At 47.8% G+C, this 26,403-nt stretch overlaps 1 protein-coding gene across 2 annotated transcripts in view; it reads left to right on the plus strand.

Annotated features, from left to right (window-relative positions):
* Window positions 1-26,403, plus strand: part of ADCY8 (adenylate cyclase 8) — a 225,733-nt gene that overhangs the window by 25,028 nt on the left and 174,302 nt on the right. For both annotated transcript variants that reach the window (XM_030304404.1, XM_030304406.2), the window contains exon 2: window positions 23,665-23,814. In XM_030304404.1, coding sequence (XP_030160264.1) covers window positions 23,665-23,814 — 150 coding nt within the window. The remainder of the gene's footprint in view (window positions 1-23,664; window positions 23,815-26,403) is intronic.

Below are 26,403 nucleotides of genomic sequence, written 5' to 3' on the forward strand. Positions count from 1 at the left end.
CGTTTCAGGGCCGACCCCAGCTCCCTGGCTGAGTGCATAGAAAGTTTTCCACGTCTCTGAGCCTCGGGCTTCTGACCTGAGAAGTGGGTGTCTTGTCCCGTACTGACATGTGAAGGAATGACGTCTTGTTTATAAAGCACCAGGCAACGTGCTTGCTTCCACAGCCCGTATACTAAAGCACCAGGCAACTAGGAGAGATTTAATTTAACTTAATTAACAATTCATTCATTAATTGAACTTAAATTGAATGAATTTAATTTATCCTGGCAAAAGCTGGATAAGGCCGTAGATTATGAGTTGTCAGGGATCAAATAGCCAAAATTACAGAGAAGACAACAGGCACACCTGAAATGAGGTTTTTTTTTTTATGTTTATTTATGTTTGAGAGAGAGCGGGGGGCAGAGAGAGAGGGAGAGAGAGGGTCCAAAGCAGGCTCTGCGCTGACAAGAGAGAACCCGATGCGGGGTTCACACTCGTGAACCGTGAGATCGTGACCTGAGCTGAAATCAGACACTTAACTGACCGAGCCCCCCAGGCTCCCCTGAAATGAGTTTTCAAAGTCTTTATAACATTGGGTAGCTTATATTTTACTCATCGTCCTTTATTTTTACCTTTTACCTTTTGCCTTTATCAAGACAATTGCTATCAATGTGTTTGATAATGGAATGTATACTCAACATCGTTCCTTTGGATACCTGTACGGTTTGCTTACCTTTTTGGGGTCTCCGCTCAAATACAGCCTATCAGAGGTACCCTCCTGACCCCATATAAAAGAAAGGGCCATTCTTTTCTCGTCTTTATCACCTTTAATTCTCTCCGTAGCATATTTTTTTTCACCAATGCACAGGACATACAGTAATTCTGTATATCTTTGTTTATTGTCTGTGTCCCCCGTAGGGTGAGGAAGAGATTTAGTCTATTTCGTTTTTTGACGTAGACCCAGAGCCTGTTCTTGAATTGAAGTGACTGTTCTTCATTCAGCAACCGGCCGGGAATATAGCTTGAAGATTTATACAATTGGCCTCTGCCTAACCCAGCAGTGTGTGCCATGGGTAGGGCCACCTTATGTCGCAGCGTACCCAGAACACTCCAGATACACTCCTGTCTCCTTTCACCTCCAAAGCGGCCCAGTTTGCAAACTAAATGACACCGACACAACAGCTACGAAGTCCAAAAGGTTTAGGCGTGACAGATAATCCCTCATTAGAGGAACATATGGTCCGGATGAGAAGGGAAAAAAAATTTACAATTGATAGTTAACAGCTAACGTGTATTGAATTCTCATCCTCTGTCAAGGGTTCTATGTAATTACTTCTCTCCGCCACAACAACCTATGAAGTACGTTCAGTTATCATCCCCATTCAACACGAGTAGCCTGAGGCTTCGAGAGGTTAAGTAAACGTCTCATCTTCCCACCACGAGTAAAAGGCAGAGCGTGGATGCAAATCCCAGAAGCAGACAGACCTGGGCACCTGCTAGGTAAGCCTGCTAGGTTTACCTAGCAGGTGCCACTGAGGGGCTTTTTCACACGGAACCTCCTTTTATTCGGTGACAGTCCTGGAAGGTTAATTGTCTCAGTGTCTTAAAGTGGTAAAACCAGCTTAGCTGTGTGCAGTGGCAGAATCAGCATTCAAAGTTAGAATAAGCACGTTTGTGAAAAAAATTGCAAACAGCCTGGTGTTAGGTATTAGTCACCATGGGCTGAAGACATTTTCTGTTCCTGGCTTCCATTATATTTTTACTTCCTAATGTGTCACAAGGTATGTAGCTCAGCCTTCTAGACCAAAACACATTGTGCTTACTCATAACCTCCCTGTATTAAATTTTGGAGGAATGTTTTATTTGATTCAGACATTGAGTGTACTCATTTAAAAAGCAAGAATAAATGAAACCCTTTTCCTTTTATTCGTGTGTATCCCCTCCTGCAGATGTCAACCAGTGTTTGTCCCTAAGTAGATAGTCATTTTTCAGCCACTCTGTGGTCTGTACTCATCAGAGAAAAGGATTCCTCGAGGCTTCTTTGTCCCCCAACTGCGTAAAATAGTACAGTTGAGAAACTTTGTGAAGTTATTCCGTGTAAATTCGCCTTCCTTAAAGCATTGGGATCCTGGGGCACCTGGGTGGCTCAGTCGGTTAGGCGTCTGACTTCAGCTCAGGTCATGATCTCGCAGTTCATGAGTTCAAGCCCCGCGTCAGGCTCTGCGCTGACAGCCCGGAGCCTGGAGCCTGCTTTGGATTCTGGGTCTCCCTCTCTCTCTGCCCCTCCCTTGCTCATGCTCTGTCTCTCTCTGTCTCAAAAATAAATAAAAACATCAAAATAAAAAAGAATTGGGATACTCAGTTTGGACATAACAAACTGTTTTTTTCATCTTTCTTAGTAACAAGAAACACTAAACATTTTTTTTTAGTAGAGCAGCAGGTGATACGGGCTGCTTGTGAGAAGTGTGGATCAAGAGGCAATGACTTCGGGAAAATGCTCCAGTTTTCGGTGTAGGGACTGTACTTTATTAACCCTGAAAAGCAGATGCATTTTAAGAGAAAACGAGCTCTTGGTAAGAGTGCTATTTTTGGCTCAGTAACTAATGATGAATCAAAATGTTTCTTCAAACCCAATTACCCAATAAAAATTGCCATAGTAACCGTCACGTTATAAGACCCATCCTCGTGCTCACGTGACAGACTTCCTTAGGAACCTCCGCCCCCACCTTCTTGACCACCCCCATCTGCTCTGTAGTGAGGAGGAGAGGTGGTCTAACGAGAAAAAGGTAATTCCGATTTCTGCCAGTCATTGCAGGCGGAGAGAGTCTGGAGCAGGGACGTGCTGGCGGAAAGATCATCTGTGAAAGTCTGTAGTGGTTTTCACCAGGATTGGGAAGCGGCTCAACCCAAGAGTATCGGGGAAATCAAATGAGGGTTTGGGGCGCCTGGGTGGCTCAGTCAGTTAAGCGTCCGACTCTTGGTTTCAGCTCAGGTCATGATCTTGTGGTTATGAGATCGAGCCCCATGTCGGGCTCTGCACTGAGCGTGGAACCTGCTTGGGATTCTCTCTCTCCCTCCCTCTCTCTTTCTCTCTCTCTCTCTCTATGCCCCTCCTCCCTCCTCAAAATAAATAAATAAACATTTTTTTAAAGATTAGGGTTTAAATAAGAGGCCTTCTCCCTTCCCTCAATGCCCCCCCCCCATCACGGTCACCCTCCCTGAGCTTCACCTGGCATAGGTATTGCCTGGCTCTTTCCTTGGCCAACTTATTCTATTCCTCACGTTTCATGGAAATATTTCATCCCCAGAGAGGTTTTCCCTGGACCCCTTGATCTCAGTTAAGTCCCCATGAGATGCCCCATAAGGCATTGTTCTCGTATTTGCTGCTAGAATCTACAGCAGTGCTTAGGTCTGACTGGGAGCTCAGGAAATACTGATAAAAGGAATTGAGGAACGGGAAAGTATCTACAAAACAGTCATCGTCATCATCCATCTGGTGGTCTGGATGGCACAAACTAATTATATCCACTAATTAAATCACCCCTTCCACAAATACAAAAGGCTGACAGCATTAGTGAGGGTAATGAACGCTTTCTGGCTGTTACAGGTTCGATCCTCTGAGACACAGACTCTGGGAGGGAAGTCAGTGGGTAGGAAGTTGATTAGGGGATGCTGTTGGGATCAGCCCCCATGGGCAGGAAGATGTGGAGGCAGAAGTAGGCAAATGAACAAGTTGAGCTGTGATGCGGTTTCTACACAGAGACCCGTTAGTGCCATGGGCATCCCAGAAGCTGGGATGGTCTTTCTGAGATCTCAGAATTGGAATTATGACTGTATTCCAAATGTACTCCCAGTTGATCGATCCTGGGCATGATCTTGATGAGAAGGACCTCTTTAGCTGGGTGATCTCCCAAGGAGGTGGACAGCCAAGGGCCACCCACCCACAGTAACTGTGACAGGATGCACCCTCCGTTCCCCGAGGGAGATCTTTTCCCACCACAGTCCACCCCTTGAGCCTCCAGGACTTACTTCACCAGTGAAGTTCTGAGAGCCATTCTGTGATCGTGGGGGGCAGGGGCACTTTCTTCTTGGAGAACCTTGGAGGCGGACAGCTAATGGAGGGGTCCCTACTGACAGACGTGGTCTCCCTCCTGTATGCTTTCTTCTAGATTCGCCTCTCCCTTAGCTAGCACCTCTGCTGGTCTTGGTGGTTTACCTGATGGCATCATGCAGATTCTCACCTGTCAGGCATTTGATCCTCTACTCACTATGCCTTTCTCAGGCCAGGGCCCAACCTCCACCTGGATGGTGACTCTTCCTGTCTCGTGGCCTGTTGGGCGTGAGGCACCCAACAGGCCATATTTTATAGTTCAGTGGGGCTCTTGCTGTGTGTCACCCGGTGGAAAGCTGGAAGTCCAAAGCTACAGAAGCCAAGGTTCAGGCTCTGAAATCACAGGCTCCCCACGTGCGTCACCAGGAGTGATGGTAACTAGGGCCACTCCTGTTTCCACCCCTCGTTTCTCAGAGTCCTGCGTCGTTCCTACAGGGGCACAGCCCCATAGAAGGCCTTTGATGGAAAGTGGCCACTGCATCCCGGAGGGTGGCATCCCATCTCCGGAGGGTATTGCCTACAAGATGGCACCAGGGAGCTCCTTCCTTCTCTCATCTGCTTCTCGCATCCGCTTCTGGGAGTGAGTAAATGAGGCAGTCACTGGGCCCGGCAGTCTTGTGTCCCATCCCGTCCCACACACCTCCTCTGCCATTAAGGCTGTCCCTTGGTCTGACACAAGACCACCGGAGCCAGACGCTCCCACACGCGTCCATCCCCAAGGTCCTAGCAGAGACACCGCGGACTCACCCTGTCCCTTCCCTTTCGAGATTGGTAACACTGACCCTGGCAGCATAAACACTTCAAAGTAGCTGAAGCAGATGACCAGCTCTCCCCTGCCCTGTGTGTCAGGAACGGAGAATTGGTGAAGGAGGCGGTTTCCTCCTCGACCTGCCTGTGACCTGAGCACAGGCGCAACTCATCCGTGTCCCCGTCCAGTGGGCCCTTTGCCTCCTTCCAGCCGCGTCCGTAAAGCACTCTAGATGTTCTGCCTGACAGGCCCCAGAGGAAGAGGGAACAGAATTCAATCAGTGTCCGTTCTGGTCTTCATAAACCTCGCCGAGTCGCCGGCCGGTGAATATTTATAGACTTCATTTCCTACGCAGCGCGTTGCAAAATGCCCATGCCTGAGGAGCCTTTCCAGAAAGTGCTCCCGATTCTTTTCTGACCGCCAGCGGCGCCTGGGTCATGAATTCGGGTTTTTTTTTTTTTTTATGCTAAAAATATTCGCGATGTACCCACCGTCGCTAACTACCCTGCCAGGGGTTGTGTGAGTCAAGATGCTGGCTTTTCCTGCGGCTGCTGCCCGTGAACGCCTCCATTTTCTGGAACACGTGTTGTCACAGGACCCATTGCCGCTCGTGGGAGGCCTACACCACATTGGAATCACAGCTTACTCTGGGGTGAGGTTTTAAGGCTAACAGCTGAGTCAGAAATCCTGCTGTTAAAAAAAAATCCCTGAAATGCCAAGAGTCCGTGAATGGATGTATCATCTCAATCGCCCAACCCAGGTTTTCCCCTGATAGGATCGAGCCCCAGGTAGAGCAGTGGGTTTTTGTGTAGAGACCATGATGGGTGGAAAAGATGGGACGTTAAGCCCAGTACCCACCCAGTGCAGTCGGGTGGGCCCCGTGCTGGAGGCCGCAAGCCTGAAACAGACTATACGTGCTCTTCCTCCCTTGCCCGGTCGGGAGTGCTCCCACGCCAGGTCGGGAGTGCTCCCAAGCAGACAGCATTGCTCAAACAGTTTAGGGTGCCTTATCCCCCCTTCCCTTCCCTTCCCTTAATTTCTGTCCCTTTGCTTTCTCCTCCTTCTCCGTCTCTCCCTCCCTCCCTCTTTCTCACCCCCAGCTTGTAATTGAAATACAGATGCCCTAAATGCACAGGGCTGAAAACTCCACGGTGTTCTAATTTGTCACTTTGGGGGACCCAGGGTCCGGTAGAGAACCTTCCCCCCCCCACGCTCCATGCACATTGGACAAAACTTCTCCGGGTCTGGCTCTTGGTTTTCCTTCTGCAATGACAGCTGTCATCTCCCAGGGCTTCTGGGAGTTCAGTGAGGCAGGGAATGAGCGATGGCCCTTGGGTTCACTGTTCTGCACCCACGGGCGCCCCCACCCCCAACGCTCTTTTGTTGAAACCCCACCATCTGTTCTGCCCCTTGTCGCCTCGTGTGTTGCCCTCCACGGGCTGTTGAGCGTCCGACGATACGGCTCAGGTCACGATCTCGCGGTTCGTGGGGTCGAGCCCCACGTCGGGCTCTGTGCTGACAGCTCGGAGCCCGGAGCCTGCTTCGGATTCTGTGTCTCCCTCTCTGACACCGTGGAATAGACTGTCTATTCCAGTGGTTGTACTGTCTATTCCACGGAAGTCTGTTCCACGAGTAGCCATATTGTTCCATTTTGCAGTTTCCAAGAGGTACGTCTACCACTCAGCGTCTTCTCTCGACCTCTTCGCAAGGGGGATTTCGGAGAACTTCTGTTGACACACCCCGATTGTATGGCAGACACTGTCCTTTGGCCGTTAAATGTGCTATTTTACGGACCACTCCGTAGCAATCCTGCTTGGTGTTATTAGCTTTATTTTACAAAAAAGGGAGGCTCAGAGACGTCAACGAATTGTCAAGGTCACAGAGCTCATAAGGGGCACCAGAGTGGCCACATATCCTGTTTTGTGTGCCCAGGACACAGAACTTTGTTATAAAATCTGGACTGTCCTGGGGAAAAGCAGGCGTTTTCATCCAGGTTCTCCCTCAGGGTCCACAAACTACATGCCAGGCAAATAAGTCAAGAGTCTGTTTTTGTACAGCCAGTAAGCTAAGAGTGGTTTTCACATTTTTTTTTTTTAATATTGTGGGAGGAGAGGGGAGGAGAGGAAGGAAGAGGAGGGGGAGGGGGAGGCGGATTTCATGACGTGGTTCACAAAGCCTAAAATACTTACCTATTTATCAGCCGGTCCTTTGCAGAAAAATCGTGTTTGACCCTCGATCTCCCCATCACTCTGGGGTAATATCAGGGAAAGAAGGTGGGTCCCTGTGGTTGTTTAGGATGGGTGTGAGTGCGAGTGTGTGTGTGAGTGTGTGCATGGGCGTGTGGTAGGTGGAAGGAGAGGGCGAGCCAAGGAAAGGGTACGGCTCACGTGTGAGGTGGGCTCACCAATGTTTTGAGAAATTCACCAGAATACCGTTCTCGGGTTTCTAGTCCGGTGTTCTTTCTCCTGAAGTAAGAAGAAGCCCCCAGAGGGTGTCCTGGAAGCCAGGTGAAGAGAGTGCAGGTGAGGAGAGAGTGAACAACCAGGTCCAGGGCTTCTGGGAGTTCAGTGAGGCAGGGAATGAGCGATGGCCCTTGGGTTCGCTGTTCTGCCCCTTGTCGCCTCGTGTGTTGCCCTCCACGGGCGCCCCCACCCCCAACGCTCTTTTGTTGAAACCCCACCATCTTTCTGCCGTGCTCTCTCTCAAGCTTCCTCCCGTCCATCTGGCAATCACCGACTCAACTACGCAGCCTGACGCCCTCCCCGTGTGGAAACGACCACTCTCCTTCCTTCCCACCGGGATGTTGCCCGTGTAGACATCCATCACTGCCCCTCTGCGCCGTCTTTCCCGTGGTCAACTCTAGACATCCCTGTGCCTTGGAGAACACCGGTACCTCTCCTGCTTCTCACGCACTCAGGAGTCAACAAATGTTTACCGGTCTCCAAATGGCCTGGCACGAGCCAGGGCTGCGGGAAAGTGACGAACGACACCGGTCCCGCCCGCCCGGAGGTCACAGCCTAATAATCCTGCAGGACTTGGGGTGTGTTTGTTGAATGAATAAGTGAACGGGCTTGATGGGGACGAGAATAAAGGGGCGGGGGGCCATGCGGCTTGCTGCCTTGTCTCGGGGGAGGCCTCAGCTAGGCCAGATTCTCCTGGACACCCACGGGAAGGGGGAAGGTGCACAGCCTCGTCTGTTCCGTCTCACGTGGCCAGGAAGGGCCTGTGGCTTAGGAGTTTAGAGTTTGGGAGCCAGAGCTTAACGCCAACACTCAACCTCTGACAACCTCTGAATCTCTTTTGGTTTGTAAGGTGTTTTTTTTTTTTTTTTAATGTTTATTGTTGAAAGAAAAACAGAGCACAAGCAGGGGAGAGGCAGAGAGAGAGAAAGAGGGAGACACAAAATCCAAAGTGGGCTCCAGGCTCTGAGCTGTCAGCGCAGAGCCCGACATGGGGCTTGAACTCACAGACCATGAGATCGTGACCTGAGCCGAAGTTGGACACTTAACCAACTGAGCCACCCACGTGCCCCTGAACCTGTTTTGGTTTTTAAAAGAAGTGCCTATTGATGGCCTATTATATATGTGCCCCCAATTATCCCTGGTTCTAGGGCTACAGAAGAAGTCTCTTCCTCTTGGAGCTTATATCCTAGCAAATTTACTGTTCCTTCTTCGCATGAAAAAAAGAAATTCCTGGGACCTAGGATTCTTGCGAAGATAAAATAACACAACTCGTGAATGTCGCTATCAATGTGACAGGAATTTAGCAGTCAGTAAGTAATGATCCTTCACGAGTGGTTAGAAAGATTTTTTTAAGAAACTTTTTTAATGTTTACCTTTGAGAGAGAGACAAACAGAATCTGAGTCGGGGAGGGGCAGAGAGTGAGAGGGAGACACAGAATCCGAAGCAGGCTCCGGGCTCCGAGCTGTCTGCACAGAGCCTAACGTGGGGCTTGAACCCACGAACCGTGAGATCGTGACCTGAGCCGAAGTCGGATGCCCAACCAACTGAGCCAGCCAGGCGTCCCACGCGTGGTTATAAAGATTAACGGAGGCAGTCACTGCGTATGAAGGACTTACCAGCCTTTGCCTGAGACACGGCAAGGGCTCCAAAATGGCAGCTGCTAGTGTGCAGGCAGGCTGCCTCCAGAGTGAGGCACTGGGCACAGACTATGGAAGAGTCCTGGGGATTTGGCCCCACCCTTGCCCCTGCCTCTCCGGACTCTTATTTCTCCAGCAGATGCTCTGTGGCTTCTGGTCACACAGCATAACTTGGAGGCATCTGGGCCAACTCTGCGGGTTATTCCCTTTCTGCCCTGAAGAGCTGCGCTCTGTGCCCCGAGAGCTTGGTGTCTCTGGAACTGGACCAGGTCCCCTGATCCCCAGCTTTGATTTGGGCTCTGCTGTGGCTAGCTCAAGCAGGAGATACAAAGCTGGAGTGAAGGAGAGAGAGAATGTGTGTGTGTGTATGTGAGAGAGAGACAGAGAGAGTGAGAGAGAGAGAATGAGATTGGGCAGTCACCAGTCCTGCTCTGCCCTCTGGTCAAGGACTGTCTCCTCTGCGATAGGACAGCTCGCCCAGTCTGGTAGTACCCTCCCTTTGGCCCTTTGCCCCCCCCCCGCCCCCCTCCCGGGGGTGGAAACAGCTTCCTCACATCTTGTAGTTTCCTTAACTGCCCCAAACCTTTGCTTGAGCTTGAGTTCCCTTTACTTACCCCTTTGAGTGTTCATCTGTTTCCTGCCGGGACCCTGAGTGACACATGAACCCCACCGTCTTACGTCCACAGGCCTTTGAACATCTGGGTCCCTTCTCCTAACACGTCTCCCTGCCCCCCACTCCCAGCACACGCACACGCACACGCACATGTTATCTCCCTGGAACTCTTCCAGATGCAGCAGAAGCATCTTCTCTTTGGGAGTCCTCCCTGAAAGTCCCTTACCCTCCAGGTAGTCACTCGCTCAATGCTTCCTGCCAGCAGACATTGTCTGCACGTGGCCTTGAAACTCCTGTCCATTCCTGGGCCTTGCCGGTGTGTTCCTTGAGGCCAATGGCTACTGTCCTCCCTTGCTGAATCCCATACTTAACTTATAGCTGTCACGGTAAATATTTGTTGACAGGACACTTTCAGGGTCGTCTAAGGACCAGCTGTCGATTTGGCAGGAGAGTCACTGAAGAGGCACGGGTGCCCTTTGCGCGTTTCTGGCTGTAAAAAAGGGGACTCCTCCAGGGAAAATCGGATGCCCTTATCAAGAGACTGATTTCCTGGTGGCACCTGGGTGGCTCAGTCGGTTAAGCGTCCGACTTGGGCTCAGGTCATGATCTCGCGGTTTGTGAGTTCGAGCCCCGCGTCGGGCTCTGTGCTGACAGCCCTGAGCCTGGAGCCTGCTTCGGATTCTGTGTCTCCCTCTGTCTCTGCCCTTCCTCTGCTCATGCTCTGTCTGTCTCTCTCTTTCAAAAATAAATAAACATTAAAAAAAGAGAGACTGACTTCCTGGAAAGTGGGTCTATTTTGAGTTTATTGACCCTGACAAAGAAGAGAGTTTCCCCTACAACTAGCTTTTCTTAATAAAAGACCCGCTACCTAGAAACATCTAAGTAAACACGGCAGGCCTCTAGACCTTAGCTTTTTTTTCATCTGCCTATGGCATATGAAGTCTTGGAAAGTTCACATTTCCACATTGTGACAATTCCTGGTGGCTTAGTGAACAAATCACTTCCTGGGCCATTGCAAATGGCAGCCAAGGACTCAAAAAAGGAAAGGTGGGGGGCGCCTGGGTGGCTCAGTCGGTTGAGCATCTGACTCCGGCCCAGGTCATGATCTCGCAGTCCGTGGGTTCGAGCCCCGCATCGGGCTCTGTACTGACAGCTCAGAGCCTGGAGCCTGTTTCGGATTCTGTGTCTCCCTCTCTCTGCCCCTCCCCCGTTCATGCTCTGTCTCTATCTCAAAAATAAATAAACTTAAAAAAAATTTTTTTTAAATAAAAAAAAATAGAAGATTTTCATTTTTGATGACACTGGTCTTTTAACACCGTTCATGACTGTTGTTTGCAACATGTATAGAAGATTGCTTGAATATAAGACCAAAGAAGAGAAGAAAAAGGCATCCTATCCAACACAGGTAACAGCCAAGATGAGGAGAAGCCATATCTGGCAAACATTGGGCCCAAGATAATGAGTGAATGTATAAAACAGTGGAAAATATGGAATTTTTCGGGCAGAAATATCTCTGTCGAATTGACGGTGCGATACACCCCTTCCCCCAAAAAAGAATGAGGATCGCTGAATTCACTCGGCGTAAATATTAATGGCCCGGGAAGGAAATCGAAGGCCTACGTCTGCACTATGTCAGGATCGTGTTCATACAAACCCCACAAGCATGAGACTTCTCCGTCTCTCAACGGTAATATAAAGGTGAAGAAGGAAGGCCTTACCCTTCGAGCAGTGGGGCTCAAAGGGGAGACTTTGCCCAATCAGAGACGTTCAGCCATGTCTGGAGATACTCTGAAGTCCCATCTGGAGGGGGCCCTACCGGCATTTGGTGATGGAGGCCAGCGGTGACGTTGGACATCCTGCACCGCACGGCCCGTCTTCCCTGCCCACGAAAAAATCATCCTGCACAGCAATGAGCAGCGCCGAAGTGGAGAAACCACCCCCCCCCCCCCCCCCCCCCCCCGGAATTCTCCAGTCACCAGCACACAGCAGATGTTCAGTAAATTACTAGGGAAGTGCGAAGTGTGTGGCTTCGTTTTCAGAACTTGCTTTGTTTGCAACATACGGCAGTTCTCCTTCAAGTAGCTCCACGTTTCTAACCCAGTGGTGTGGATGTCTTTTCTTTTTCTCTTCAACTTATCTTTCTTGTGAGAGAGAGAGAGACAGGGAGACAGACAGAGAGGGGGAGAGAGCATCCCAAGCAGGCTCTGCGCGGCCGCCGCAGAGCCCGATGCGAGGCTCGAACCCACGAGCCGGAAGATGGTGACCTGAGCCGAAATCAAGTCGGACACTTAAGTGACTGAGCCGCCCAGGCGCCCCTGGGTGTCTTTTCTTTGTGTAACTCACTTTGAGCTATCCACTGAGCTCTACACTGCGGGTTACAAAAATAGGACAGATGATGTCCTTGCCCGCAAGACGTTCCGGTCTGGCGGGGAGGAGAGACGATTAGATGTGATTCCCACACAGGGTGTCAGGTGTCAGGACAGACCCACGCCAATGGCAGCTGATGCCCATCATGCCAACTGCTGACGTCATTAACTAATTAAGAGTATTAGGCACCTATTGTGTCATAGGCTCTGCTTTATTTATTTATTTATTTATTTATTTATTTTTTTTTTTTCAACGTTTATTTATTTTTGGGACAGAGAGAGACAGAGCATGAACGGGGGAGGGGCAGAGAGAGAGGGAGTCACAGTATCAGAAACAGGCTCCAGGCTCTGAGCCATCAGCCCAGAGCCCGACGCGGGGCTCGAACTCACGGAGTGCGAGATCGTGACCTGGCTGAAGTCGGACGCTTAACCGACTGCGCCACCCAGGCGCCCCTATTTATTTATTTTTTAAATATACTTTAACGTTTATTTATTTTTGAGACAGAGAGAGACAGAGCATGAACGGGGGAGGGTCAGAGAGAGGGGGACACAGAATCTGAAACAGGCTCCAGGCTCTGAGCCGTCAGCACAGAGCCCGACGCGGGGCTCGAACCCACGGACCGTGAGATCATGACCTGAGCCGAAGTCGGCCGCTCAACCGACTGAGCCACCCAGGCGCCCCTCTGCTTTAAACGTCGTGCCTGTTATCAACTCATTTAGTTCACACAGGAAGCAAATCAAGTGGGTGCTCTAGTGACTATAACCACGTCTGTCTTACCTGCTTTGGGTTGACGTGCTTTATCTTTAAACTTTGGGCCACCACCTGCTACATTTCTCAGACTTCCGAAACAACACCCTTTGTCATTTTGTACCTTGTCCGGTTTTAAAGGGTTTGATCACTTATTTTTCCCCCCCTCCAGCCCTTCTTACGTTTTCGCCTTTTAAATTTTTGCCTCTTCCCAATGTCACAGTTTTTTAAATCCATGAAAAACAATCTCGTCTCTCTGTTCCGCGATTCTTTTCATTTCCATTTTCCAAAGTTCTCTCTTTTTGTTGTCTTTGGAAAAGATTGCATTGTCGCCTCATTGCTTTGTAATTTTTCAGGACACCCGTCACTGAAATCAGGTTTTTCGTGTAGGTTTTTCATCAGTCTGATCGTTTTCTTGTACACGAGCTGAGAGATTCAACAGGACTCATTTTTTGCAAAACTCTTTTTTCTTAGAGAATTCCCTTAAGTTTACTGCTTTATGGCTCTGTTATTTTTTTAAACTTCGTTCTGTACTCCTGGTGATTTCTTTTTCTAATTCAGTGTGTACTATTTATAAAGGGCAGGCAGGAAGTGTGGTCATGGGCCAGCAGCTGTGGGAGAGCCCACGACCCTGGCAGAGGATGTTGGCCGTTCCGTTTGGCCGTCCAGTTCATCATTCCTCCATGCCATTCTTCACTGAACCCTCACAGACCGAGTTTAACCTGGTGTTACCGCTGTGACAGAAAAGACAAGCAATAATGGCCATCACCACAACGATACTCAATACACATGGAGTATTTACCATGCTACAGCCCTATTGCTAATTGTTTGTGTCAGTTGTCCAAACGAAATCTGTAGGAAAGATTCCTGTTTTACAGGTGAGGAAATTCGAGGGCCAGAGAGATTAACCAACTGGACCAAGTTCATGTTAACAAGGAAGTAGGACCCCAGATCTTTAGCCACTGGGTTAGACTGCTAAGCTCTATACAGCACAGCAAACTGGGCTATTGAGTATCTACCCCTTAGTGAGGGGAATGGCTTGCTTTGGTCACCCTGCAGGTAAATGGTGATTTAAAAATTTTTTTTAATGTTTATTTATTTTTGAGACGGAGAGAGACAGAGCATGAAGGGGGGAGGGTCAGAGAGAGAGGGAGACACAGAATCTGAAGCAGGCTCCAGGCTCTGAGCTGTCAGCACAGAGCCCGACCAGGGGCTCGAACTCACAGACCATGAGATCATGACCTGAGCCGAAGTCGGATGCTCAACCGACTGAGCCACAGGCGCCCCAGGTAAATGGTGATTTAAGGCCCACTCTGTCTGACTCCAGAGTTCTCTCCCTAGTCCCCACCTCTGCTGTCCTCTCTGATGGTAAATAATGGGAAGTCAACATCTTTGCAAAGTAGCATAAGTACAAAAGATTTTAATACTTCATGGTCTTCTGGAGTATTTACCAGGGAGGAAGAAAATTGGTGTTTTTTTTAAATTTTTTAAGTTTATTTATTTTGAGAGAGAGCAAGAGAGAGAGAGCAGGGAGGGGAGAGAGAATCTCAGGCAGGTTCTGCACTGCCCGCACAGAGCCCAATGTGGGCCTCGAACTCACAAACCGCGAGATCATGACCTCAGCCCAAATCAAGAGTTGGACACTTAACCGACTGAGCCACCCAGGTGCCCCAGAAAATTTGTAAGACATCATTTATTCAGGAAAAAAAAAAAAATAGGTGTTACACCATAGACTACAATTTGGAAAAAAAAGATGGCCTCATATTTAAATATATAACCAACATTTCTTGGATATCTGTTAATCTGCCTGGCACTTTCATACACATATACATCTATGCTATATGTACATGGATAGGTAGATAGAGATCTGCATACAAATACATCACGTCTCTGGGGCAAAATTTTATTCCCATTGTTCAGATGAGAAAGTTGAGGCTCAGAAAGGCAAAAGGCGACTTGCCTGAGGTCATATGCCTCGCAAGTAGTGAAGGTGCGGGATGCGAACCCAGGTCTCTGGTTACAGCAGCTCGGGCTGGCTGCCCCGCTCACTTCGTCAGGGTCCCGCCTCCACAGAAGCTAAACGCATCTGGGGGTTGGAGAGAGGATCCCAGCCTCCAGGCACGGTTCTTCTCATTCGTCCCTGTGTCCATGCTTCCGGCTTCTGCGTCCTCCCCGTGTGCCCAGTGGGCAGCCATCAGCGCTCAGGCGTGGGTCCCATGAGGACAGGCCTGAGTCCTCAAGCACAGAGGCCCACACACGGGGACGTTTTCTCCAGTCGTCGGTGGGACGCTTGCAAGCACACCACAGCTGGCCAAGAGCACAGGCGTTGGGGGGTCAAGGAGCCTGCTGTTACTCGAGGTTCCTGAGTCACCTAAGCTGTTTGCCTTTGGGCAAGCTACTCTCGGGGGCCTTAGTTTTGACATTTACGGGCGAAGGCAATTGATGCGGCTGGGAACACTTTGTGAGGAAAAGAGAAGGACACGCGGGCACTGGCTGGGACAGGAGTCTGTTCACAGTCAAATGCCCCGTCAATCTCTGACTTGACGTAAGTAACCGTTTTCAAGGTGTGTCCAAAGGCCTTGTCCCTGCCCTGGGTGATTCTCTTTGATTTCCTGGAACTACTTCAGTGTCTTCTGGACCTTACTAGAACAAGCCCGCTGGACAGCACACACACACACACACACACACACACACACACACAGCTCCTCTGGGGCTCCTTCCCCTTCACCGGGCTCCACAACAGAGCCACAGAAATGGCCAGATCCTACCGTCTGCCGTGCGTGTGCTGAGTCTGCATTTGTGGCTCAGCTTTCGTTGTGTTGGCACAGCAGAGGGCCCAGGGCTGAGGTTGGAGGGCCCGGTGGTTCAGACTTGAGGCTTCGATTCCAGGCACCAGGGTTCAACCCCAGCCCTACCGCTAGCTTCCTCTGTTCTCTCCAGCAGATTAGTGAACAGCGCCTACCGTGCTGCGCTCTTGTGAGCGAGGGCTAAATGAATTAAAACCTGCCAGGCCCTTGGAAGGATTCCTGTCACATACCAAGTGCTCAATAAATGCTAGGTATCCGTTAGAAAATGATGCCAGGCCCTCTCCCGCCAGGTTTATTCATTCACCTGCAGACACGAGGCCTTTACCCACATCTTTCACCCACGCCCATTACGTGGCAAAACTCAGCGTGCCTCAGGCGTTGTGCGGTATTTATTTGCTAAATTATACCCCAGTCTCCGGAAAGGGCGCCATTTCTTCTGAGTATCAAAGGTCTCCTTCAGGTCCTGGCCAACGCTTGTCCGGATCCTGCAAAGTCAGACTTCCTGCCTCTAATTCCGTGCCCTACCACCGTGAGGGCTGTTTAACCTTAGACAAGTTCCTTAACCTCTCTGAACTCCAGCCTCCTCATATAGATATAATAATAGTTCCTTCTCCGTTGAGATTATTTAAGAACATACGTGAGGGTCGCCTGGGTGGCGCAGTCGGTTAAGCGGCCGACTTCAGCTCAGGTCACGATCTCGCGGTCCATGAGTTCGAGCCCCGCGTCGGGCTCTGGGCTGATGGCTCGGAGCCTGGAGCCTGTTTCCGATTCTGTGTCTCCCTCTCTCTCTGCCCCTCCCCCGTTCATGCTCTGTCTCTCTCTGTCCCAAAAATAAATAAACGTTGAAAAAAAAAATTAAAAAAAAAAAGAACATACATGAAAATTACTTAGTTAGATACCTTGTACTTAATATGAACCCAAAAAAGTAAGTTACACTTGCTATCTTGTACTCTCCCAGTTTCAGTCTGCATATCTTCCAAAGCTTATGATGAAACTTTGGCGCTAAGGTCAAAGCAAGGTGGACGTCCTATAAAACTTAGTTTTCAGAATTTCATATAAGGGTAGCTTAAGGGTATCACCTTTCAAGTTGCTGGTTTCCAGTACAACGTGAGAAAGTATCCGAATGCAAAGCAGTCGTGATTGGATCGCGACACACCTCTCCTTTATTTTCTTTCTCAGTTAAGAAAATAAAACTGTCTCCAGGCACAGGATCACTTTCGCAGATCTGGCCTTTCCACACGCGATAGCACTCGAGTGGATGCTCCTGGAGACCCAGGAACACGGGGAAGGAGGGTGATTCCCCTGCTCTTAGCAAAGCAGGCCTCCTCTAGTCGCCGACAGCTCAGGCTGCAGACCGGGCGATGTTTCCTGCACAAAGCGAGCCACGGACAAAACGCGTCGCATCCTTCCGTGACACCAGAAATCACACACTGCGATTGGGAGGCCCCAGGGAGCCGGTCCTCTCCCCCACCTCCGGTCTGGCCACCTGGCGGCAAGTAGCAGTGGTTCTTTTCTGCAGGGACAGCATGCACGTCCTGCATCAAATAGGGAAGCCGACTCTGTGAGCCTTTCCAGCTCTGAGCCCCCTGGCCTCACACAGCAGCGCCCCCAGTGCGGTCACCACCCTGGCGGGGTGGGAGGCCACGGGTCCAACGGAGAGAACCCTTTCCAATGGCAGGGGTGGAGGGAGGAGTTGGGGTGGGGGGAGGTGGGGAGGGACTCGTCCTGTTCTGGAGGAGTTCGTGGAGGGCTTCCTATCTCGGTGACAATCTCCCCATTTCCGGTGATTACAAAACTGGACCAAAGTGGTGGGTGATTGGGATTTGCTCACGTGGCTGTGCCACGTTTTTTGCTCAGTTGGACTGGACGGGTGTTTGCTGAGCACTAGGACCCCAGACCCCGTGGAAGAGATGGAGGGACACGGTGTCCGCCCTCTGGGCGTTCAGAATTCAGTAAGGCCGTGGATCTAGAGAAAGGAGGCCCAAAGGTAGTGTTCTATGTGATCTTCCGGCCATGCTTATGAAGCAGAGATTCCCTTAGACCCATGGACCTGCTGTAGTAGATCACTTTGGAAAGGGGCAGAGAGAGAGGGAGACACGGAATCCAGAGCAGGCTCCAGGCTCCGAGCTGTCAGCACAGAGCCCGACGCGGGGCTCGAACTCACGGACCACGAGATCATGACCTGAGCCGAAGTTGGATGCTTAGCCAGCTGAGCACCCAGGCCATTTTTTTTTAACACAGCTTTACACTGAAGAGTTTTTTTTGTTTTTTTTTTTTTTAAATTTTTTTTTTCAACGTTTATTTATTTTGGGGACAGAGAGAGACAGAGCATGAACGGGCAAGGGGCAGAGAGAGAGGGAGACACAGAATCGGAAACAGGCTCCAGGCTCTGAGCCATCAGCCCAGAGCCCGACGCGGGGCTCGAACTCACGGACCGCGAGATCGTGACCTGGCTGAAGTCGGACGCGTAACCGACTGCGCCACCCAGGTGCCCCAACACTGAAGAGTTTTAAATGAAAGCTTTTAAAACATAAAGTTAGTTTAAATTAAATCTTAAAAGTTTCGAATTAAACTTACATTTTACTTAATGTACCATACAGGTTGGCTCGTGCCGCTAAATATTTTCATGTGATTTTACGTTCTTTCGTATGTGCACAGCTCAATTCATTCAGCCGTTTCCCCTGCTGCTAAAAATATGCAGTTTCCTTTTTCTCCCCATAAAGAACGCTGCGGCGAACATCCCTTACCAGAAGTTTCTGGCCTTGTACCTGATTACTTCCTTAAAATAGGTAACGCGAGATCATGACCTGAGCTGAAGTCGGACGCTCAACCGACTGGGCCACCCAGGGGCCCCTAGTGTACTCCATTTCTATTCCACTAATTTTTCAGTTGGGATTGATGTAGTGATCAGGGAGCACCTCCCTGAAAAAAACTACCACGAAGTCCAGTCTCTTTATGAACAAGAGGAGGCAGCAAGACAAGCAATGTGGGGAACGGTGTCTCCGGCACGGGGAACAGCATTAACGTTGGCTCCCAGGCGGGACAGGCCTATCAGAAGAACAGAAGGGAAACCAGATTGGCTGGAACAAAGTGAGTAAGGGGAGAAATGGTGTGAAATGAACTTGAAGACGATCAAGCAGGCATTGTTGCCATGATGAGGACTTGGCCTTTTTCCTTTTTTGAAGCAATACATTTATCAGTCTAGCAATTTAAAAATCCACGTGCTCGGATAGGTATTGCACGCACATGTACAAAATGTACAACCTAGAAATTATAAACCCAGGCTTCAGTTTCTGTCCCCAGAACTATCCACGGCTTCACTGAAGGAGACCGTGCATATAAAAATGATAACGAAGGGCGCCTGGGTGGCTCAGTGCATTAAACGTCCGACTCTTCATTTCAGCTCAGGTTACAACCTCATGGTTTGTGAGATCAAGCCCCACGGCAGGCTCTGTGCTGACAGCGTGGAGCCTGCTTGGGATTCTGTCTCTCTCCCTCTCTTTCTGCCCTTCCCCTGCTCGTGCTGTCTCTCTTTCTCTCTCTCTCTCCCTCTCTTTCTCAAAGTAAATAAACTTATAAAAAATGAAAGATTATTTTTAATCTCAGAGTTGTTTTTGTTTTTGTTTTTTTTTTAATGAAAAGATACTGAATTTTATCAGTACCGTTTCATTTCAGTGGAATGATTATATGTTTGCTTTTTGTTAAGTGGGCTTCACGCCCAGCATGGAGCCCAACGCAGGGCTTGAACTCACAACCCTGAGATCAAGACCTGAGCTGAGATCAAGAATCAGATGCTTAACTTACTGAGCCACCCAGGTGCCCCGACTATATGTTTTTGAAAAGCTATAAATGTGAATTACATTAATTGAGTTGATAATGTTAAACTGTCATCAGATTCCTGAGGAAAATTCCTTGTAGTCAACTTAAATTATTTTTTCTATCTCTTGATGGATTTGATTTGCTGATACTGCGTGTAGGTATCTCCTTCCACGTTCACGAGTCAGATTCACCAGTTACTTACCTTCATCCGCGAACCATATTGGTTTTGGTATCTGGCTTTGCCGGTCGTATAAACTGAGTTGGGGGGTGTTTGCAATTTTCCTGTCTTTGGAAGAGATTATGAAATACTTAAATGCTTTCTTCTGCAATTATTTGTAAAGTGCCCCATTAGAGGCGTCTGGACCCATTGCTTTCCTTATGAAAAGATTTTTTTTTTAATTTTTTTTAACGTTTATTTTTGAGACAGAGAGAGACAGAGCATGAACGGGGGAGGGTCAGAGAGAGGGAGACACAGAATCCGAAACAGGCTCCAGGCTCTGAGCCGTCAGCCCAGAGCCCGACGCGGGGCTCGAACCCATGGACAGTGAGATCGTGACCTGAGCCGAAGTCGGACGTTCGACCGACTGAGCCACCCAGGCGCCCCTGAAAAGATTTTTAATTATGGTTCCATTTATTGATTTTTTTCTCCTTGTTTCTCAAATCAGTTCTGGTAAAGATGTATTTTGAGAAGTACATCAGTGTCATTGCAGATTTTTTTTTAGCATTAAACTTCATAACATTTTTATGACCTATTAATTTCTGCAATGTCTGTGTCCCATTTCCTATCCTTAACATTGCTTGTTTGGACCTTGTCTCTTTTTTTAAATTAAGCTTGTAAGAATTCTTACTGGTTGCTAGTGTTTTTGGAAAATGAGCTTTTGACTTCACTGATCCTCTTTAGTGTATATTTGTTTTTTATTTATTTCTGCACCTATTTTATTATTTTTTCCTTCCACCTACTTTGGATTTATTCTTTTTTGTTTTTTGCTAAATCCTTAAATTGAATGGCTAGCACAGGGACTTTCAGCCTTTTTAAGACTAAAGCATTAATTACCTTACATTCCTCTGTGAGGTCTACTAAATTTTGTTCAGTAGTATTTTCATTATTCATCAGCTATGCATATTTTCTTTTAAAAATTTTTAATGTTTATTTATTTTTGAGAGAGACAGAGTGTGAGCAGGGGAGGGGCAGAGAGACAGGGAGACGCAGAATCCGAAGCAGGCTCCAGGCTCTGAGCTGTCCGCACAGAGCCCCACGCGGGGCTCGAACTCCTGGACCTCGAGATCATGACCTGAGCTGAAGTTGGCCACTTAACCAACTGAGCCACCCAGGTGCCCCATTATGCATATTTTCCATTTTAATATATTTCTAGATCCATGAGTTAGTTAGAAATATTTTTAATTTCCAAACACATGATGTTGTCTTAATTATCCGTTAAAATTTCTTTGTAAATTGATTTTATTGTAGTTAGTGACTATGGTTATATGATACTAGTTGGTTGAAATTTGTTGAAGCTACCTTCAGGTTTTATCATACAGTCCTACTTATAATTGTTCCATACGTACCTCAATAGAATTTGTACCATCTAGTTGCCGCATAGTGTTCATTTCACGTTGGTTAGTTGTATGAGCTATTCAAAGTGTCTGTCGTAGTTCTGTTTTGGCCTTCAAACTTTTTGTTAAGCAGGCTCCGCACTTAGCACTGAGCCCGACGTGAGATCTCCGTCTCGCCACCGTGAGATCGTGACCTGAGCCAAAACCAAGAGCCGCACGGGTAACTGGCTGAGCCACCCAGTTGCCCCTCTTGCTGATTTTTAACTGCTTGGTTTGTTAACTGCTGATCGTTATGTAAAAAATATACCAGCGTGATGGTAGACTTGTAAATAATGTCACAGACTTCTCTCATACTCGGCGTTGTGTGTTCTGAGCTATGTCGTTACATGTGCTCAAGTTCATAATTTTCGTATCTTTCTGGTAAATTAAAGCTCTTACCGTTACCTAGTGATTTTTATCGCTCGTGATGTTGTCTTCCTTCAGTTCTCTTTCATTTTATTTACACAGCAAAACCCGCTGTATTCTGTTTTGGCCTTCAAACTTTTTGTTTCAATGTGTTTTGGAAATGTATTTCTTTTTATCTACCCTGAAAAATCTTTATTGTAACTGGAGAGCGTGTCCCCTGTCTATGACATTTTCCTCTGTTTCCCAGATTATTCTTGGTTTATTGATTTATCTTTAAGTTTAGTGGGTTTTTTTTTCTTCTGTCACCGACATTATGCTGTTAATATCCTCCAGTGACGGTTTTGTTTTGAAATGTTGTGTTTTCCACTTCTGGAATTTTCATTTGTGTGTGTGTGTGTGTGTGTGTGTGTGTGTGTGTGTGGTTTCTACTTCTCTTGTGTGCGTGTGGTTTCTACTTCTCTGCCAAGAGTTGGCTTTGCATTCATTGCTAGCATGCTTACCTTTACATCATTGACAAAAGCCGTAAAAGCTACTAGAATTTTTGTCTGCTAATTCCAACATATGGGGGGGGGGGGCATCAGAATACATCTCGGTTCATTTTTTTTCTCTTTAGAGTGAGTCACATTTTCGTATCTATTCCTATATCACATAATTTTGCATTGTGTTTAGGACACTGTGATAGCTATGTGTTTAAGATTGTAGATTCTCTTAATTCTTTGGGAAATAATGCTGTTTTGTTTTGTTTTGTTTTGTTTTAGCAAGTGATTAACTTGGTGCAAATGAAATGACAATATTGGTCTTTTGGAAGGCAATTCAAATCTCAGTTAAATTCTTTTACCATCAGCTTAATCACTTGCTGTCTTCCCTGTGGATATGTGGTTCAGAGAAGATTTTATATAAGAATTTAAGCTTCCCCCTCACTGGTTCCCTTCTTTGGGGGATTTGCCCCTCATTTCCTAGCAGCTATAGTTGTCTGAACTCTGATCTTTGCTTTTTCAGGCCACCTGGGTTTTCTGTTTGAGTTTTTGCTACCCTACAAGGTGCCATCCGTGACTTGCCTCAGGCTAAAGCCATAAAAATAAAAAAAATCCACACTTGGCTATTTCTTTCTTCCAAGTATTGACTCCTTTCCAGAATCTTCCTGCTTTTCTTCACTGGAGAGCAGTTTGAAAGGGGAAAATGTGCAAGTAAGAAGCCTGATGTGAAGGTCCAGCCAGGAGACTTTGGTGTGTAGGGATAGGATAATAGCCACGGGGATTAAAAGCAGTTAATGAATATGATATCTTTTTTTTTTTAATTAATTTTTTTTTCAACGTTTATTTATTTTTGGGACAGAGAGAGACAGAGCATGAACGGGGGAGGGGCAGAGAGAGAGGGAGACACAGAATTGGAAACAGGCTCCAGGCTCTGAGCCATCAGCCCAGAGCCCGACGCGGGGCTCGAACTCACGGACCGCGAGATCGTGACCTGGCTGAAGTCGGACGCTTAACCGACTGCGCCACCCAGGCGCCCCTATGATATCTTTTTTAATATAATTTATTGTCAATTTGGTTTCCATACCATACCCAGTGCTCATCCCAACAAGCGCCCTCCTCAGTGCCCATCACCCACTTTCCCCTCTCCCCCACGCACCACCCCCCCCGCCCCTGTCAACCCTCAGTTCGTTCTCTGTATTAAGAGACTCTTATGGTTTGCCTCCCTCCCTCTCTGTTTGTAACTTTTTTTTTCCTTCCCCTCCCCCACGGTCTTCTGTTAAGTTTCTCAAGATCCACATGAGTGAAAACATATGATTGACTGACTTATTTCACTTGGCATAATACCCTCCAGCTCCATCCACGTTGCCGCAAATGGCAGAATTTCATTCTTTCTCATTGCCAAGTAGATTTCCATTGTATGTATAAACCACATCTTCTTTTTCCATTCAATTATGCTATCTTTTTTTGAGTTAGAAGCCACAGGACTTGGATGTTACCAAACAGTACAAAGGCAAAACGGGAGAGCGCCGTCCAACTACTAACCTCTCCTGTTTCTTATTCGTCTCTTTCACTTCTTCCGACCTGCTTCTCCAGTCCTCTGAAAGGCTAACGACCCACTTCCGCTAGTGAAGAGGAAGTGAGGCAGAGTGAGGAAGAGAGAAGCCCCCCCCTCATCTTACCTTAAGTTTCCAATTCAGGCTCAAATCCAGACTTGCAGCGGGAGAAGCTTTTGAGTTGAATAGAAAGTTCGCGGGCGGCCTCTCTGAGGCACTGTTCCACCCAAGGCCTGAATGAAGGATATGGTTCTGTTAGCCTCATACTTTACACGAGTACCTTAAGGTTTACCTTGGGAGCCTTTCTTTATGTTTTTTCCTCTTTGTCTCCACACAGCTGTTGTTTTAACCATCTGACCAGCCTATGTTTGCAAATGTGTTTTAGGTGATGGCCCAGGCAGTGCTGTTCATGTGTATGAACACGGCTGGAACCTTCATCAGTTACCTGTCAGACCGGGCCCAGCGCCAAGCCTTCCTGGAGACACGGAGGTGTGTGGAGGCCAGGCTGCGCCTGGAGACGGAAAACCAAAGACAGGTACCAAATGGAAGGGCCTGGCGTTGGGTATCTCCAGCCAGTCTGAGATCCATGGAGCTTTTTTTCTTTTTTTCCTCCCCAAACAAATCTTGACTTCGAGCGTTCTCTTAAAGTCTGCGTCCAGGATTCCAGGGTCCAAAGTAGTTATGTTCGACTTCTAGCTCAAAGCACGTCTGGTTTTGTTTCCCACCTTCAATTAAAGGCCGTCTACGAGAAATAAAGCGATTTGTCCCAGAGTGCTTTTCTGACACGTGGACTGACATCTGTGTTTGTGAACGAGGCCGTGGGTCCTAAAAACCACGAACATTCTCATTTTTGATCCTCCTGTCTTGAAACTGTGAATGGTTATTTCAAGTAAATGTTTTCCTGACGTACCAATTCAAATTGTAGTAAGCTTATGGAAGAATCTCGTGTGTGTGTAGGTCCTGACGCCTCGTCCTGATTTTCAGAAGAGATTACTGAACACAGTATATCTCGTGGAACATGATGGCGGTCCCAGGCCAGGGGATGCAGTAGGGAAAGCAGGTGGGGTTGGGTTCGGGGCCATGAGTTTCCAGTTTGAAGAGACTGAAATTCAGTTTCGTAGACCTCCTGATTGGGTGGATGTTATAAGGATTTAAAAAGTAGTTTTGGCGTTGAATTATATAATTCAAATATATATTGGCTTTGAATATATATATATCCCGCCGGATGAATTAGCTTTCAAAAAATAAAGATTTGCCCCGGGAAAACTATTCACACCCTCTTCAAAAATCGTGCACGTCTTTGCCTCTGAAAGCCGTTTTCAAAGAGGAATAACAGGAATGTGTGGAAAATCGGTTATAGAATCAGCATATAATCTAAGTTTATTTGCTCTTGGGAGTTCTGGGTGCAACAGATGTATTAGTTCTCTCGTCTTAGGCTCTCTTTCAGAAATGTTACGTCTGTGGATACGCACATGTTGTATTAAGCTTTACGTGATAATAGTTTGAGAAATTATAAAGAGAGTAGCTGCCCCCAAAAAGCGCCACATTTTCTTCATCTTAATTTGGTCAGATCATCAGTAAAAACATGGATCTTTGAAGTGACGGGAGCCACATCTAGGCGACCTTCAGTGAGGCAGGTAGGCAGGTGCAACTGCCCCAAACTCAAGTCCCACTGCCACATGCCATTGCCAGGGGCACAGAGGAAACTACCAAGTTTCCAGGCCCTCCGTGGACTTCATAGGACGCGGAATATCAGAATCCAGTTTCTCAAATTAATGTCTAGAGCCGTCATGCAACTTCATAATAGATTGATTATAGCGGTCCTGAATGTCCTTATAAAATAATCCAGAAAAATAGCTTGAAATCAACCTTGTGCAATAAACACGGGTATCTTCCGGGACGATATGTTGTGTTCCTCTGCAAAACAGAGCACCCGCCAGACTGGCCCGTCACTCTTTCCATGGGATGTGAGCCAATTCAGAGAATGCTGTCGTATTAATAATTGATTCGACTGTTGTTGGTGTTCTCTTGCGACCAGAGCTGCAGCTGTGGGTGAGTTGTCTGGGAAGCTCAGGCTTTTGTTTAATGTTTACGAAGTATGGGAGGCACTGGAAAGGGCTGCTTTATCATACCCCTAAGACTTTTCTTCCGTCTCCCCTCCTTCAGGTTGAGTGCCCTGGAGTCACCGTCATCTAGTCATCTTACATGGCAGAGGGACCTTCCTTTGTCTTTCATAATCTTTATTTTTTTTAAGCTGGTGGAAGGACGAAGGAAAGAACAGTATACAGAGGCGAGAACCCGTGACAGCTGGAAGATAGGGAGCAGTGACTAGAGTTCATGCATTAGCTCTCCTAACACCTGGTTGGGCCACTGGAGCCAATGAGTTCTTGTCTTTGTTCCTCGTCCAAACGTGAGCCAATGGCTTCCTTTCCAGCTTTACGTTTGCCTCAGGTGAGATCATGTGTACGCATCAATACAAAATGATAAGTCGGCCTCTTTATAAGAAAAGACTGTCTTTCGGTGGAATACTCTTCATTCTAAATATGCAGCAAACTACGCTGTAGGTTTGGTGTAGCCCTGGCCTCACAACTATGATAACGTGTTTCCGGTATATTGACCATTCCCTTCCCTCCGTGGTAGTAGCTAAGACAGCCGACTCTGCTTCACTCGGTGATAAAATTACTTTCCATTTGGTCTCTGCTTCAGGTCCCCATTATCCCTGAGAACCTCCCCGGTGGTAGAGAGGCAGAGAAGCCTTTGAAATGAGACTCTTCAGGATTGGACATCTTTGCTGAATGACTTACTATCTTAGTGAGCCCCAGCAAGCTCGGAGCTTTGGTGGTTCCATCTGTGGCATGGGACTGATAACACTCTTCCTGAAGAGGCAGCTTAACGAGAAGTACTGTGTGTCGTGCCCTTGCAGCTCAGTGAGGAGTTTGCATGATGGTGCATAATGATGCGTGAGTCAGCCAGCGTAGCTCAATCCCGGGAGGGACTCCTGTGAGAACATATTATGGATTGGCTCGTCTCCGTTGAAACCCCAAGTGTAAGTTACTCATTGGGAAGGAAATCAGGATCGTGGTTTGCCTCACGTTCATAGCAACATTAGGCTCCATATCTGTTA

The sequence above is a fragment of the Lynx canadensis genome, chromosome F2 (assembly GCF_007474595.2).
Source record: "Lynx canadensis isolate LIC74 chromosome F2, mLynCan4.pri.v2, whole genome shotgun sequence".
Lineage (NCBI taxonomy): Eukaryota > Metazoa > Chordata > Mammalia > Carnivora > Felidae > Lynx > Lynx canadensis.